The 14,456-nt window shown below is 34.5% G+C and overlaps 1 protein-coding gene across 25 annotated transcripts in view; it reads left to right on the plus strand.

The window, feature by feature from the left end:
* FIP1L1 (factor interacting with PAPOLA and CPSF1) overlaps window positions 1–14,456 on the plus strand; it is a 78,888-nt gene that overhangs the window by 21,887 nt on the left and 42,545 nt on the right. For 9 of the 25 annotated variants that reach the window (XM_073891682.1, XM_025887342.2, XM_073891674.1 and 6 more), the window contains one exon: window positions 3,992–4,101. In XM_073891682.1, coding sequence (XP_073747783.1) covers window positions 3,992–4,101 — 110 coding nt within the window. Of the gene's footprint in view, window positions 1–3,991; window positions 4,102–10,556; window positions 10,665–14,456 lie in introns of all 25 variants that reach the window. The other 16 variants (XM_025887336.2, XM_025887338.2, XM_025887340.2 and 13 more) reach the window with 3 other exon arrangements.

Raw genomic sequence — 14,456 nt, forward strand, 5'->3', positions numbered from 1 at the left:
ACCTCCTGTTCAGATATTGGACCTCTTATGCTAGTCCTTTAATTTTCTTTTCTCTCATATTTTCTACCTCTTTGTCTTCTGGTATCTGGGAGATTTCTTCAGCCTTTTAAGTCTTTTATTCATTTTTTCATTTCTGTGGTTATATTGTTAATATCCAAGAAGATTTTTCTTCAGTATTTAACGGTAGCATCCTGTTGTTCGTGCATGCAGTATTGCAGTATTTTTTTTTTCCTCATCTGTCTCTCAGAAGATACTTATATTAATGATAGGTTTGTTTCATTTAGGTTTTATTTTCCTACATAGCGTGTCTGTTGCTTTTGGCTTCTGACTGACTTTCCTCAAATGTTTGTTGATCTTTGGCCATTCACTCATAAGGAAATGGGCCTCTAAAAAGGTGATTGGAAACTCTGAATATAAATAAGATTTGCTATATTCTTCACCGTAAGGCTAAGCTTTTTTTTTTTTTCTTTTAAAGTCCCACGTGTCAGTGTCGTGGGTTATTTTGTTTTTTTCTTTTTGTGGCAATTTGATTTTTCAGGGACTAGATTCCAGTGACCTCCCTAAAAGATTTATACTTGGCTGATTCAAATGTTCTGGTAACTAGAGTTGTCAATTCCTGAACCTTTTGGGGTCCTGCCATGAAAATCATACTATCTTTGTTTTCTTGTTGCTGACTTAAGATTCAGGTTTCTTTAGTGTGCTCAATCAGTTACTGTTTTTTAATATGCTTTCAGAGTCCCAAATTTTACTGCTTTGTCAGTCTTTTTGTTTTTGTGGGTTGAAACAAAATTATAATTTATGTGGTTTGCTACTTTTCCTTTTCTTACCTTAACATTATGTGGCAAATGTTTTCTTAGTTTATTAAAGATTTTTGATAAATGACATTTTAAATAGTTGCATAATGCATTATTTGGGTGTACCACACTTAACAAATTTCTTTTTAGATATTATTTTGTTTGTAAGGTTAACCTTTTATAAATAATGCTATGAAGGGCAGCTGAAGGAAATTTCACAAACTTAAGTTTTGGGACACTGGTAGCATAATTTGGGTAAATATTTAGCTTCCCAGGGTTGCAGACTTCATTCAACTTTTGTTTGGATATGTAATACCTGACATGATTTGGTTTTTAGAAAATTTGTCATGGTGGGGCACCTGGATGGCTCAGTCGGTTAAGCATCTGCCTTCGGCTCAGGTCATGATCCCAGGGTCCTAGGATCGAGCCCCACATCAGGCTCCCTATTCAGCAGAGAGCCTGCTTCTCTCTCCCCCTCTGCCTGCCGCTCCCTCTGCTTGTGCTCTCTCTCTCTCTCTCTCTCTCTCTGACAAATAAATAAATAAAATCTTAAAAAAACAAAAGAAAAAATCTGTCATGGTATCTTATGGTCATTTCTCAAAATACTGGATTCTGTTTAAAAAAATAGTCTCATTCTGGTTAACAAGTTTTGAATCTGTAATTCTAAGTGCAACATCTAAAGACAAGTGGATGCAAGTTGATTAGGAGGGTTGCTAAAATGGCGAAGATTTTCAGAACTAGAGTATTTGACAAAGAAATAAAAGAAATCTGAGGAAACAAGCAATTTTTACATGTTTAAAGATGTACTGTGTCTTCTTGATACCTTTTTTTGCTTTTCTCCCTATTAAAAATAATTTTTCATTTGTGCTCTCTTCCCTCTCTTTACCTCTTCCTCTGCTTCTCTTCGTCAACTCTTCTCTTTCCCCTTCCCAGTTTTTAACTGAGTGTTGACTATGCTAGGAAGCATCTCAGGCTTGAGTAGGGAGAAGAGGTGAGCATTATAGACTTCAACTTCATAATCTTAGAGTTTTCGTGAGTTATTGGGAAAAGTAGTCATTAATTAGATAACTGGGCCAAAAATTATAACTCCAAGTCCTATGAAAGACTTTGATGTGACATTTAAGCTGAGTCTCAAAGTCAGTCAAATAAAAAATATACATTGAGCACTTACTGCATGCCAGGCACTGTTTTTAGGTACTTGGGGTACAGATTTGAATAAAACCTAAATGCAGTGTAAATCCTTGTAGGCCGTGATAAATTTAGGTTTTATTCTGTTCGCATTGGGAAGCTATTGGAGAATTTTGAGCAGGGGAGAGACATGAGTTGATTTACACTTTTAGTAAGATTGCTTGGCTATATACAGAGGATGGATTTTCCAGAGGTAGGACTAAAGCAGAGAGAAAATTTAGCAGAACAGTTGAGAAGTGGTAGTAGGTTTAACCTGGGTTCTAGGGGTGGACATAATCAGTGGTTGAATTTGCTATGTATCATAAAGGTAAAGTTGACATGGGATGGTCATATCTTTGGGATAATTGTTAGGATTTCTTTTTTTCCTTAAGCAGCTCAGTAGATGGTGGTGCTGTTTACTTATGGGGAAGACTTGGATGGGATCAGATTGGGGGATCAGCTGGAAAATGAGTAGTTTGTTGTGGCCATGGTAAGTTTGAGTTGCTTATCAGATAGGTAAGACATTGGATATAAATTACTGAAACTCAGGGGAACAGTTGAGACCGTACTGTCAACCTTCAGTATTCCAGACATTTGCAGGAAGAATATTGCATTTTTTTCTATGTTCTCATAGCATCTTTTATCCCACAGTTACTTTTTTTCATAGCATTTATTGTATTGCTCTGATTGTTCGTGTGTCTTGTCCCATTGTCTAAGATTTTGTTGTATTTCTCTCTAGTCTCAGCCTCTGGTAATAGTTTTTTAGATGATAGATATTTAATGTTTGATGAGTGAACCTTGTTTATTTACCCTGTCATCACATTCTGTCAGTTTACCTTTCAGGTGTCTGTCAAATCCATTTCTTACTTTCTATCCTCATTTTCTTAGTGCTGATCCTCCGTTATCTCTCCCTAGGATCTGGGCCTTTTAAATAGATTTTTTTAAGGAGTGGGATTCTAAAATGTCAATGTTAAGCCATAATTATGTGAAGACACCCATTAGGGATTGGGTTCAGCAATACTAATAAGAGATCTGACTTTAATGGCTCAAATATATTCTTTTTCTCACACAATGATTATGTGAGAGGTAGATGATTTCTGGAATTGAATCAGTGATTTGAATGTATCAGAGTCAAGGTGTCTGAGATTTTCTTGTCCCTTGCCTCATAGGGAAAGAGAATGATCCCCAATTTAGACTGAGCAGTAGAATTTAAGTAGGACCTAAAATACGGTGTGATGTTATTCAAGTGTAGGGCAACTTAATTTAAATTTAATAAATTAATGATGATTTAAAATAGGAAGGTGAGTATAAAAGCAAAAGATCACAAAGAAGAATTTCACAGTGTAAAGGAGTATGACTGGACCATACTGAAAAGCTCTTCTAGGAGCAGAAAGGATGGCTAAATCTGGGAGAAATTATGGAGTAAGTAGATACTGGTTTGAAAGTGAACATAAAGAGGGAAAAGAGGTTATTAAGGAGACCGATGACTACCTTCAAACGTCTAGGTGTACTGAACTGACAGGACAGTGGTACTGTTGATGATGAGGGGGAAACAAATGGTATGGAAGTGCAGGAATAGGTTATTAATACTCATGTTGGAGCAAATCACAGTCTGAACAGAAAATGGTCAGAATGGCTAAAATGGCCACTGGTGGTTTTTTCTGAATGGTAGTAAACATAGAAGGGGAAAATTCTTCAAGGTCTTTGAACTCAGAAACGTGGAGTCATAACCAAGTGTCTTGGACTTGTGACTATTTAAGGGAATTTATGAAAGAGTTATAGCTTATTGGAGTTTTAAGTGACGTTAGTGTGAACTTTTTTTAATAGTTGGGAACATTTTGATTCCCTCATCCATCTTTGGTGCCTTTCACCTAATGATGTTCTAAAATAGGATAATTTTATTAAATATTCAGCAACAAAACATTCTTCATGTTTAAATTTAAATCAAATGTTACAGATTTATTTTAAACACGTTTAGTGTATTATGTTTGAGTGTTCTATTAAATAAGCTAATAACCCTTTTTTTTAAGGTACAGCAGGGAAGAACTGGAAATTCAGAGAAGGAAGCAGCTCTTCCATCTACAAAAGCTGAGTTTACTTCTCCTCCTTCTTTGTTCAAGACTGGACTCCCACCGAGCAGGTTAGTTAGGCAATTGTAACTCCATTTATTGAAGGCATTGGTATCTTCATCTTGTATTAGTGATATAAAGTATAAAAGCGCTGAATGTTCTGCCAAAAAAACTGGAACAATCCATGTTGTTTTAGTACAAAATGAATTCTCTGAAAAAGTCTTCTGGGTGCTTTCCCTTTGAAAAAAAAATCTAGGTAAGCAATAAATGAAGCATGGTATATAGTTACATGTATATAAAAAAGACAATCTTACATTTAGAAGAGATGGTGATAACAATCTTGCTGTTTTCTGTGCTTATTATTATTCTTACATAAAGAACTATTGGACTTTCTAAGTCTAGATCTGTTGACCTAAATGTGTTTTACTAATTTTAGTAAAAGATTGCAGAGATTTCAGCCTGGGCAGTCTTTCAGATTAAAACCATTTTCTTTTCTTTCTTTGGTTTGTTTTGATAATACCTAACTTTGAGTTCCACAAGGTACCAATTGTAAGAGGCAGATGTGCTGGCAAATGGTTACCCTGTTACTAGGAAAATGGTAAAGGGCAATCTAAAACAAAGGAAGTTGGATGTTAACAGTTAGATAAAGATGACTTACCAGTTATTTCTCTGGGCCTGAAACAAATCAGTAACCCAACTGTTACTAGTTCTCAGCCAGATCATTTACCTTTTGTGGTACTTAAGTTTATTTTACACAGTTCTCTGGTTTTGTTTTTCTGCAATTTTGAATTGCTGTAAGATAGTATTTCATAATATACAAATGCAGGAAGAGATGGTATGGGAACATGTGGTTTAGCCTCAAGATAAATATTCTTGAAACTTTTAGCCAAAATTAAATGTCACAAAGCCATCTTGGATTTTGACTGCCTCCTCATCCTAACAATTACTAGTCATGGTCATGTCCAAATATTATTTAAACTAAATGAAACCTCATCACATGTTTGGCTAAGAAGTTAGGATAGCAGAGGAATACCGATCCTTTTAATATGGAGTCTTCTTTTGTTCTTTTCCTATTTTAAAAGAGGTCACTTTCATTCATTGAGTTTATTGTGTTCTGCAGTATAGAATGATGTGAAGAGCTTTTGACTCTGGAGCTAGACTTCTGGGGTTTGAATTCTGGCTATATTACTTACTAGCTGTGTGTCCTTGAGCACATTCCCTAATCTTGTTCTTTCATTTCCTGATCTGTAAAATGTAGTAATAATAATCCATCCTTCACAGGGTAGTTATTTATATTAAATGATTTAATTTTATGTGAAATGTTTTAGAACAGTAGTACATACATAGGTAATACTCTGTAGATGTTTGCTAATTAAACTATTTAAAAATCAGTAGCAGGTTTTCTGTTATTTTGCCTGCCCCCTCCTTTTTTTTTTTTAAACAAAACAGCCTTTGGCCAGATTATGTAGGGCATTGTACCACTATAAGGAATTTGGCTTTTCCCATAAGTGAAATAAAAGGGGTGTCACTGTTGGAATTTGTGCAGAGGAATGAAATAATCTACTGTAGGTTTTTTAAGTCTTAATTACTTTATTAAGATCAGACTACAGAGAGATTAGGGGCAGAAACTGGGAGGCCAGTTAGGAGGTTGTAACAGTTATCTAGGCAAGAGATCACTGGAACCAGAGTGGTTGTGGTGCAGATGGTGAGGATCTTTTACATTTGAGATGGAAGAGACTGCAGGAGGAGTGCTTTTTGAGGGGAGCAGACCAAGAGCTCAGTTTAGGACATAATAAAATTGAGATGTCTGTTAGACCTGTAAGTGGAAAATTTGCATAGGAAGGGGATATGGATCTGGAGTTGAGGGGAAAGGTATGGCTGGGGATAGAAATTTGGGAGCGGTAAGTGTTTAAGTAGTATTTAAAGAAGTAGTGAAAGTGAATTAGATTGTTAAGGAGGTACGTATTGATAGAGAACTGGTAAGAGGGACAGAGCCTTCGGGTGCTTCCTTCCAGGTCAGAAAAGCAAGGCTGAAGGAGGAGGGAGGAGATCCGTAGAGAAGAATAACTGCTGACATAGGAAGAACACCCAGTGCGTGTCTTGAAAAAAATGTGTTTTCCTCAAAGGAGAGGAACAGTTAACTATCAAATAACACTGACTGGCCAAGAAGAAGACGACTGAGAAGGACTTTTCATTTATTTGTTTATTTACTTATTTTTGAGGTTTTATTTAAGTAATTTCTACACCCAGCATGGGGCTTGAACTCATAACCCCAAGATCAGTAGTCATATGCTCCACTGACTGAGCCAGCCAGGTGCCCCGACTTTCGGATTTTAAAACGTAAAGGTTGCTGGTGGTCCTGACCAGGATCATTTTTAGTGGTGTAAGGTGAAGTTTGAAAAAAAGACTTTTTAAAACGAATTCAGAGAGAATGGAAGGAAAGGAATTAGAATGAGAAAATATGGACAACTCTTTTGAGGGGGCAAAGAAATAGAACAGTATCTGAAGGGAAATATGGGGACAGGGAATGTTTTTTCTAAATGATAGAAATTAGAACTTGTTTGTAGACCTAGAGTGAGTTACTAGAGGGGCTATTGATGATGCAAGAAGCAAGAAAGGACAGTTGTGAGAACAGTGTCCTTAAGAAGGTCAGAGGGACAGGGTGTAATATGCAAGGGGGGTTAGCCTTAAAAAGGGAAGGGGTTGGACAAGTTCACTCAGAGTAACAGGATTGAAGACAGCACCTGGTGGAGGGTGGTGGGTAAGATGATACTGATGGGAGCAACTGAAAGCTCTCTTCTGATGGCTTCAGTTTTTCCCAGCACACAGGATGCAGACTTACTGGTGAATGTGAGGATGCGTGGAAGTGGGTGTTGAATGTTTGAGAAGAGAAGAGAAGTTACTCTGAAATAGTCATTTAGAGGTGTGTGAGTGAACTAGGGAAAGGAGTCGGATTGCTAGGCACCACCTGGAGGGAAACATGCCTTCAAGAGGCTTTTTTTTTTTTTCGAAATGGGAGAAATTACAACATTTTTATATGTTGATGGGAATGAACAAGTAGAGTGAAAAATTGACACAGGGAGAGAGATGGTACATTTCCAGCTTCTCTGGAAGTTAATGGCTGTGGGTTTAAAATGAGACCAGTCAGCTTGCTTGGGTGTGTTTCTCTTGCCCTTGGCAGGTGTTTGTATGTTGGTGAAGATTAGCTAGAGCTGGATTTCACAGGGATTGCAGTTATACCAGGCAAATAGGACAAAGGGGCAAGGAAGGTGAGAGGGTCCTTGAAGTGATTATAATGATGGATGACCGTGGATTGAAGGAGAGATGGAGAATACTGGCAGTTAGTATTTACTAGCTAGTATTTACTGGGACAGTAAAAAAGAAGTAAAGAAATGATAGAAATGTTAACACATCTATCACTGATACCAGAAAAGTAGATTAATTGCCACACAACCTATAGAAACATACCCAGCATGTCAATATTGTCACTTTTTGATATAAAGAACAATACCCATTGCTCATTAGGAAAGTTTGTTTTCTGGGTTCATCTTGATCAAAAGTATACTTTTGTTCATTGTGAAGTATTTCCCTAAATAAATATTTGTGTGTTTTCTGTTTTATTTAGTCTTTGTATTTATGGAAACTAGACATGTTAGAAAGTAAAATTTTTTGACTTTAGGGAGAAGACAGGAATGTCACTTAAGAAATAATAGAGACTACACAGCAAATAGTAATGAGCTGTATTACTGACCTTACCACTGTATTTTCTTTGTTAAAAATCTTAGATTGCCTTATTAATGTGTAGATGACTGTTGGTATGTTTGCACAGAACTTTTTTTATTGGTTCTTTGTACTTTATCGGTAGAAATGTTTGGTTTCTGACTTTCTGTATTGCCCAGCAAATTGGCATACTTAAGTAAAATGTTAATATTTAATATATCAGAATGTTTTAATCTTTAAAAGTTTTCATATTATGTCAAGAATGTACAGCTTGATAAATTTTCACAAGCTGAATACTCATGTATTTTTCATCCAGATTCCCTAGTTGTTAACATTTAGCCATATTTGCTTTATAATTTCCCCAAAATATTTTCCTTTTTGAACCATTTATTAATTATGAACATCATTCCCCTTCAAACTCTAAATTCTTCAGCATGTAAGAACAAGGAAATTCTGTTATATAATCATAGGACACAGTTATCAAAGTGAGAAAATCTAATAATGAGCCAGTACGTTAATACACAAACCATAAATTTAGCTAATTATTTTGATAATGTCTTTCATGGAAGTTCTTTTCTTGATTTAGGACTCAGTCCAGGATCATCCATTATAATTAACTCTTTTATCTCTTTATTCTTTAATCTGAGACAGTTTCTCAGACCTTCTTTGTATTTGTTGACTCGATTTTGATGAGTACAGTCCAGTTGTTTTGTAAATCATCCCTCAGTCTGGAGTTTGCCTGGTGTTTCCTTTTTATTGGATTCAGGTTTTGCTTTTTAGGTAAGAAACTACGTAAGTGATGATGTGTTCTCCGTGCATCAGCCTAGAGGTACATGATGTCATTTTGCCCCATTGTTAGTGATGATAGCTTTAATCATTTAGTTGTGATGGTGTTCATTGGGTTTCTGCACTGCAAAGTTACTATTTTTACTCTTTGTATTTAATAATCTGTGAGGAGACTGTATCTATCTTATTTCTTTTTAAACTTCCCAAGAATTTTAGTATCCATTGATGATTTTTGCTTTCTCCCATTACTACTATAATGGCTGTAAAATAGTGATTATCTAACTCTGTTATTTTTCTTATGTTAATTAGTTGGCATTCTCCTTTAAAAATGAGCTTTCCCACCTCCTCCTCTTACTTATTATCAACTAGACTCATTGGTTTTTATTTTAGGTGTGAGAGAGTGTGTTTGTGGTTTATAAATATGGTTTATTTGTATATGTAGTATATAAGCCATGTATACGACTTATATATACTGTCATTCATATTGATGCTCAGATTGTTCCAGACTTGTTCTGTGGCAGCCTCTTCAGAGTGGCTCCTATGACCTTTTGATTTTTCTCCATCATTTTTTTTTTTTTGAGGATTTTTTTACTTTCTAGCTTTACCAGATGTTCCAGGCTTATCTTGTGCTTTCTTTGCCCCTCCCTGAAAGCAACTATTTCTTGAAAGCAACTATTTCTTGAAAGCACCTTGATGCCTTTTAGTGGGTAATGATGAACAGAAACCAAGATCTTGGCACCAGTTCACTCATTGCTGTTGGAGTGTCACAGTTTCTAGGCTTTTTCATCTGGGAGAAAACAAGCAATTTCATTTGCCTTATGTATAATTTTAGTCATGCGGTCATCATATTTCTTTTATTTCACTTTTTGACACCACAGGTTTCTACTTCCCTTTCCTTTTTCCATCTTGCATCTTTTACCATTTTACTGCATTGAGAACCTAGTTCCGAACAACTTCAGTGTATGTACTTACTTGTTTAATCCTAAAATACACACAGAATAGATTAGGACTTCACCTGCCATTACAGAAACCAAACCTATTAAGTAGAATTTAAGATTTCTTTGGAATTCTTTTTTTCTTTCTCTTTTTTTCCCCCAGACTTAGGGTATATAGTCAAAATATTCAGAAGTTTCCTTTAGCGTGGTTATATTAATCATTTAAAGTATAAATTGATCCATTGTTTCTGTTTGTATTTCGCTTTTCTTTTCTTCCATGTTTATTGATTTATTTTTTGCATATATAAAACATTTAACAGAGTTCCAAGTATACTGATTTATCACTCTTTCCCCAATTTTTTTCACTCCTGTTAATAATTATTTTATCTAGTTTCTGGTTTATTCTTCCTATGTTTCTTTTTACATGAAGAAGCAGATACATAAACATATATTTTTCCTATAGAAAAATTTTCCTATCGGAAGAGTGTCTTATTAGTCCTTTAAAGGACTGGCAAGAGTGTAAATAGCTGAAATTTTTATGGAGTATGTCACTATGGATAAAATTAACTTTCTTTCGAATTTTATTTTGGAAGAGTTACTTTGAAATGGAATTTTTATGAAATATATAAAATGTAGGTTTTTATAAAACACATCAGAGAGTTACTGTTAGCTGGTACACTATTTGTACCTGTTATTGAAAGAATATAGGGAAAGAAATACCAAAGTTTTGAATAAGGTTTTGTGAAACCATAGAAGTTAATGTTATTCATAAAAGCACAGAAAGTTATTTCTTGATAAATATATTATAACCTGATAAGCCCTTGGTTCTTATTTTGCATTTTGACATCATATTATTTTGAAAAAAATTTCTAAAATATTCTAGAGTTAATAAAATGTTGATAGCACATTTATATTTAAGTACCTATTGATAGTTTTAGTACCACAGAGCCTTGGAGAGAATGATACAATAGGAACATGCTAAAGGACTTTAGACAAAGCATGTCAAAGAAAAGAAAAAAAGTCAGAACAAGGGGGGTCAGAGACAACAATATGTAAGAAAAAACATAGAAAATTTATCTCACCAGAAACAGCACCTCTTCTCAGTCTCAGACAAGTACTGCCTCCAGAAAAGCCAATTCCAGCGTTGGGAAGTGGCAGGACCGGTATGGGAGGGCCGAATCACCTGACCTAAGGTAAGGCTGTTTTTAAACATTGGCTACTCCCTGATGTTTAGATCATCAGTGTTGTTTTGTCTAGTAATAAGATAATAAACTTTGATTAGATTGTACCATATTTTTACCCCCTCAATTATGCTTTTTTGTTATAGAAATTGAGGGTTTTAAAAATCATGTCAGGCCCTGTTACCTCACACCTTGCCTATGATCTCTCTGGCTTTTTATAATACATTATAAATTGAATGGAACCATGCTAGTGGGACCTCAATAAACGTTTTTTTCTCCCTACTGCTGCAGGTTTAATTCTTTCTCATATCACACCTTATTAAATCCCTGGGTGTTTCTCATTATTTATTGAATAAAATTTAGCCTTCTGAGCTAGTATTTAGAACCTATAAAATTGAACTGCACTGAATCTTTCCAAATGTTTTATCTCAACTACAGTGCATAAAGCAGCCATTTCACTGAGTCTAGCAGGTGTCTTAGGAAGTACCATCTCCTTTGTTGTTCCTATGCTTTTACTCCTGATTCCCCTCTGCAGAATTCTGGTTTGTGCTCTGAATCTTAGAGTTACAAAAGCATGCAGCCTTGGATGGGTACTGTATACTCTCTGAGCCTGTAACATGGGAATAATAATTTCTACCCCAAGAGATGTGGTGAGAAGCAGATATGTTAGATATGACAGTGCATTGCAAATAGTAATCAGTCTGAGCAATTAACAGGTTGCTTGACTTGGAAATGTAGACTTAGGTACCTCCCTGATTTTCCATTTAAAGTTTTAAACAGTGATGGTATGGGGGTGGTTTTTTGTTTGTGTTCATTACAGCATTTTAAGCTTTCTTCCTAGGCAGGTTGATGCTATATTAATGTACTTTTAAATATTTTCATTCAGATATATAAGTTATGATCAGATATCTTTGATCATAATAACTAAAAGAAAAGCAAAGGGAGGAAACACTATCAGTATTTTATTTTCTTAGATTTCCTTTTCTTTGGGGTCTTTATTATATATTCTTCATGAATAGTAAGAATTTCTAATCCGCTTAGTTTTGATAGGATCTCTTGTTAGGAGAGAATAAGGTTAGTCATTCTCAAAAGTGGCTATTCATCTCAAATATATAATTGATGCAGATAGAAATATATTATCTATATTCTTAGAATAGTTTCAGTTGCATATGTTGCTTTAACAGGGTGTAAAATGAAAATTTGCATATCTTTTATTTTAAAAGTATACTCATTGACATTTTCCATAGTATTACAGGATATTGATCTTAGTTTTTAAAACTAGAATTCTTGAAGCACCAGTAGAAATTTCAAGAGTTATTTTAAATAAAGTTAGATCTGATAAGTGCAGAGTGGAGTCTATGAATCTTTTCACTGTTAATATTTCTGTGAAACTTCAGAGTTTAACAGGAGTGCTAATAGTATACTTTCTGTATAATAATTGGTCATTACAGCCTACAGTACATAGAGAAACTCGTAGATTTATATTTAACCTGGCCAGTAATCTGGACAGCCTGTTTATTGATCCCAAAAGGGCCAGGCGATAAGAGCTTTCATTTTCATTGTTCTATTGTTGAATCAGTAGCCATCTTTGTAGATAAAGAATAACTACTTTCTTAAACTTACAGCAGTTTCATGGCATAAGTACTGGATTTGAACATTAGGTTTGGTTTTGTGTCTGTGTGAATTTAGGATAGTTCCCTAAAATCTCTAGGCCTCTGTTTCTACATTTTTAACATGACAGGCTGGACTGTGTTATCAGGAAGGCCCTTTTAATCATGAAATTCTTTATTTTCTGGCTAGTCCCTGGTTTACATGGAAAGGAGATCTGAGAAAGTAAAGAATTTGCCCAGATTTATGGCTAATTAAGAGGCAAAGTCAGGGCTAGAATTCCTGGTTTTCTGCTTTTTAGTACCTGCATTTAAGGTAGGTTGATTTTCATAAGCAAAGGCATAGAAATACTTAAATCACTTATTTTTAATGCAGTTTAAAACTTTATATATGTTTATTTTGCTACTATTTCAGTATCTGAAATTCCTTTTTATACTATTTGACAGAACTTTTTAAAAATAATTGTGCTTTTGATATAATGGTTTATTGAAGTAAGATAGTTTGTAGAGAATATTAGTTCTCATAACTGAAAATGATACATCTCAGTGTTGATACTATTACTCCCCCACCCCCCAAAAAAGATGCTTTAGAAACACAGAAAGCTCCCATTCTGACTTTGTGATTAGTCTCAGGGAATGTAGGTAGTAGGAAATTTGACACTATTTTCAATGTGTATTTTGTGCTTTTGAAAATTCAGAAGAAGAAAACTAGATAAAAGCTATTCTCTGGTTGTACATGTGCATGTATATATATGGACACATACATACACACACTTATAAAAAATGAGATGCTAGCTCTTGGAGTTAACATAACTGAGAAATGTAGGGGTTTTTTTGAAACATGGCTTAAATCTCTTTGTAAAGAGCAATTAAACAGTGGTTGCAATCCTTTTTAAAAGTTATTTGGAGACTCAGTCTTCTTATCTCATGTGTGTCCTATTAATTTATATAACATAGTGTTCTTCCAACTTTGGTTAATAGTAATCTTCAGGCTAACTATATGTATGTAAGAAGGACATTTTATTGGTACGAGTTTGTTTTATAAATTCATATTTGTGACACTAAGCCAATTAGAAGAATAAAGCAGTTTTAATGAACACAGAAAATTGAAATTGGCAATATGGATGATTGCTGTAATCTTATCCTAATGTCCAGCTTATTTGTGTGTTTTGTTTCCATTTTATAATATCAAATTTTGTCGGGTAATTAGTTTCAAATTCTAGGTTGTCTTATTATTAAGCTTGTTTTTTAATATTAATGCTTTTTAACTGGTTTAGACTCTTGAAAGGAATAGTAAAAATTGCTTAATGTAGAATCACTAAAATATTTAAACCTGCTTGTATTTCTTACAACAGACAAACATAAAACTACAATAAAACTGGATGTTAAATGGACATTCAGTCTAAGATTGACCTCTTCATTTGTTCTTGCACGACTTCTTATGTCTTGATGAAATAATATACTGAAAAGCTGTACCTGCACCTTCATGGCATTTGACTGGGCACTCTGTGTGTTGCTGTATTATGTACCTTACAAGATTTTATATGATTGGACATATGAAGGCCTTTATTTTAAAAGATTCCCTGTAAAAAATGGTATCTTTTCCTATATTTAAAAAATGAAATTAAACATTTAGTTTAAGCTCTGCACAAAAGTGAGTAAATTTGGCTTCCCTAATGAACACATTCATGTCCTCTAGTGAATCAAATTTTAGCATAGTTCACCTTTAAGCCTTCAAGGTTTTTTGTTTTTAAGATAGTTTAAAAAAGTAACAGCATTTTAAAAATTTAGCAAATTTTTAATTTAAAAATTAAAAATTAGCAAGCACTTTTGTGAAGTAGACTTAACTAACTGTAGAAGTAGTCATAACTAACATGAATCTTGGTACTGGCACTTTACTTCACAAAAGAGCCTTCCATATCTGTGAAAATGAAACTAATTGGATATACACCGAGTACTTGGCAGATTAAATGGCTTCTGTGGCTGCAAAAGCACCTACTGCAGGGCACCCAGTAAGTGTTAGTTCCCTTTGGATCTCTGCTCCCACCGTAGTCTCTTTAACGGTAGTACTGATAGACGATACATGCTCTGAAAACAGTTTTAAATTCTGTGATTTTTATTTCGGACATATATTATTTTTCAGGACGGCATTTTTGATTAATCTTCACTGAAAAATAGAATACATTGTTTTCTTTAT

The sequence above is a fragment of the Callorhinus ursinus genome, unplaced genomic scaffold (assembly GCF_003265705.2).
Source record: "Callorhinus ursinus isolate GAN/ISIS: 27379988/994484 unplaced genomic scaffold, GSC_fseal_2.0 scaffold4, whole genome shotgun sequence".
Lineage (NCBI taxonomy): Eukaryota > Metazoa > Chordata > Mammalia > Carnivora > Otariidae > Callorhinus > Callorhinus ursinus.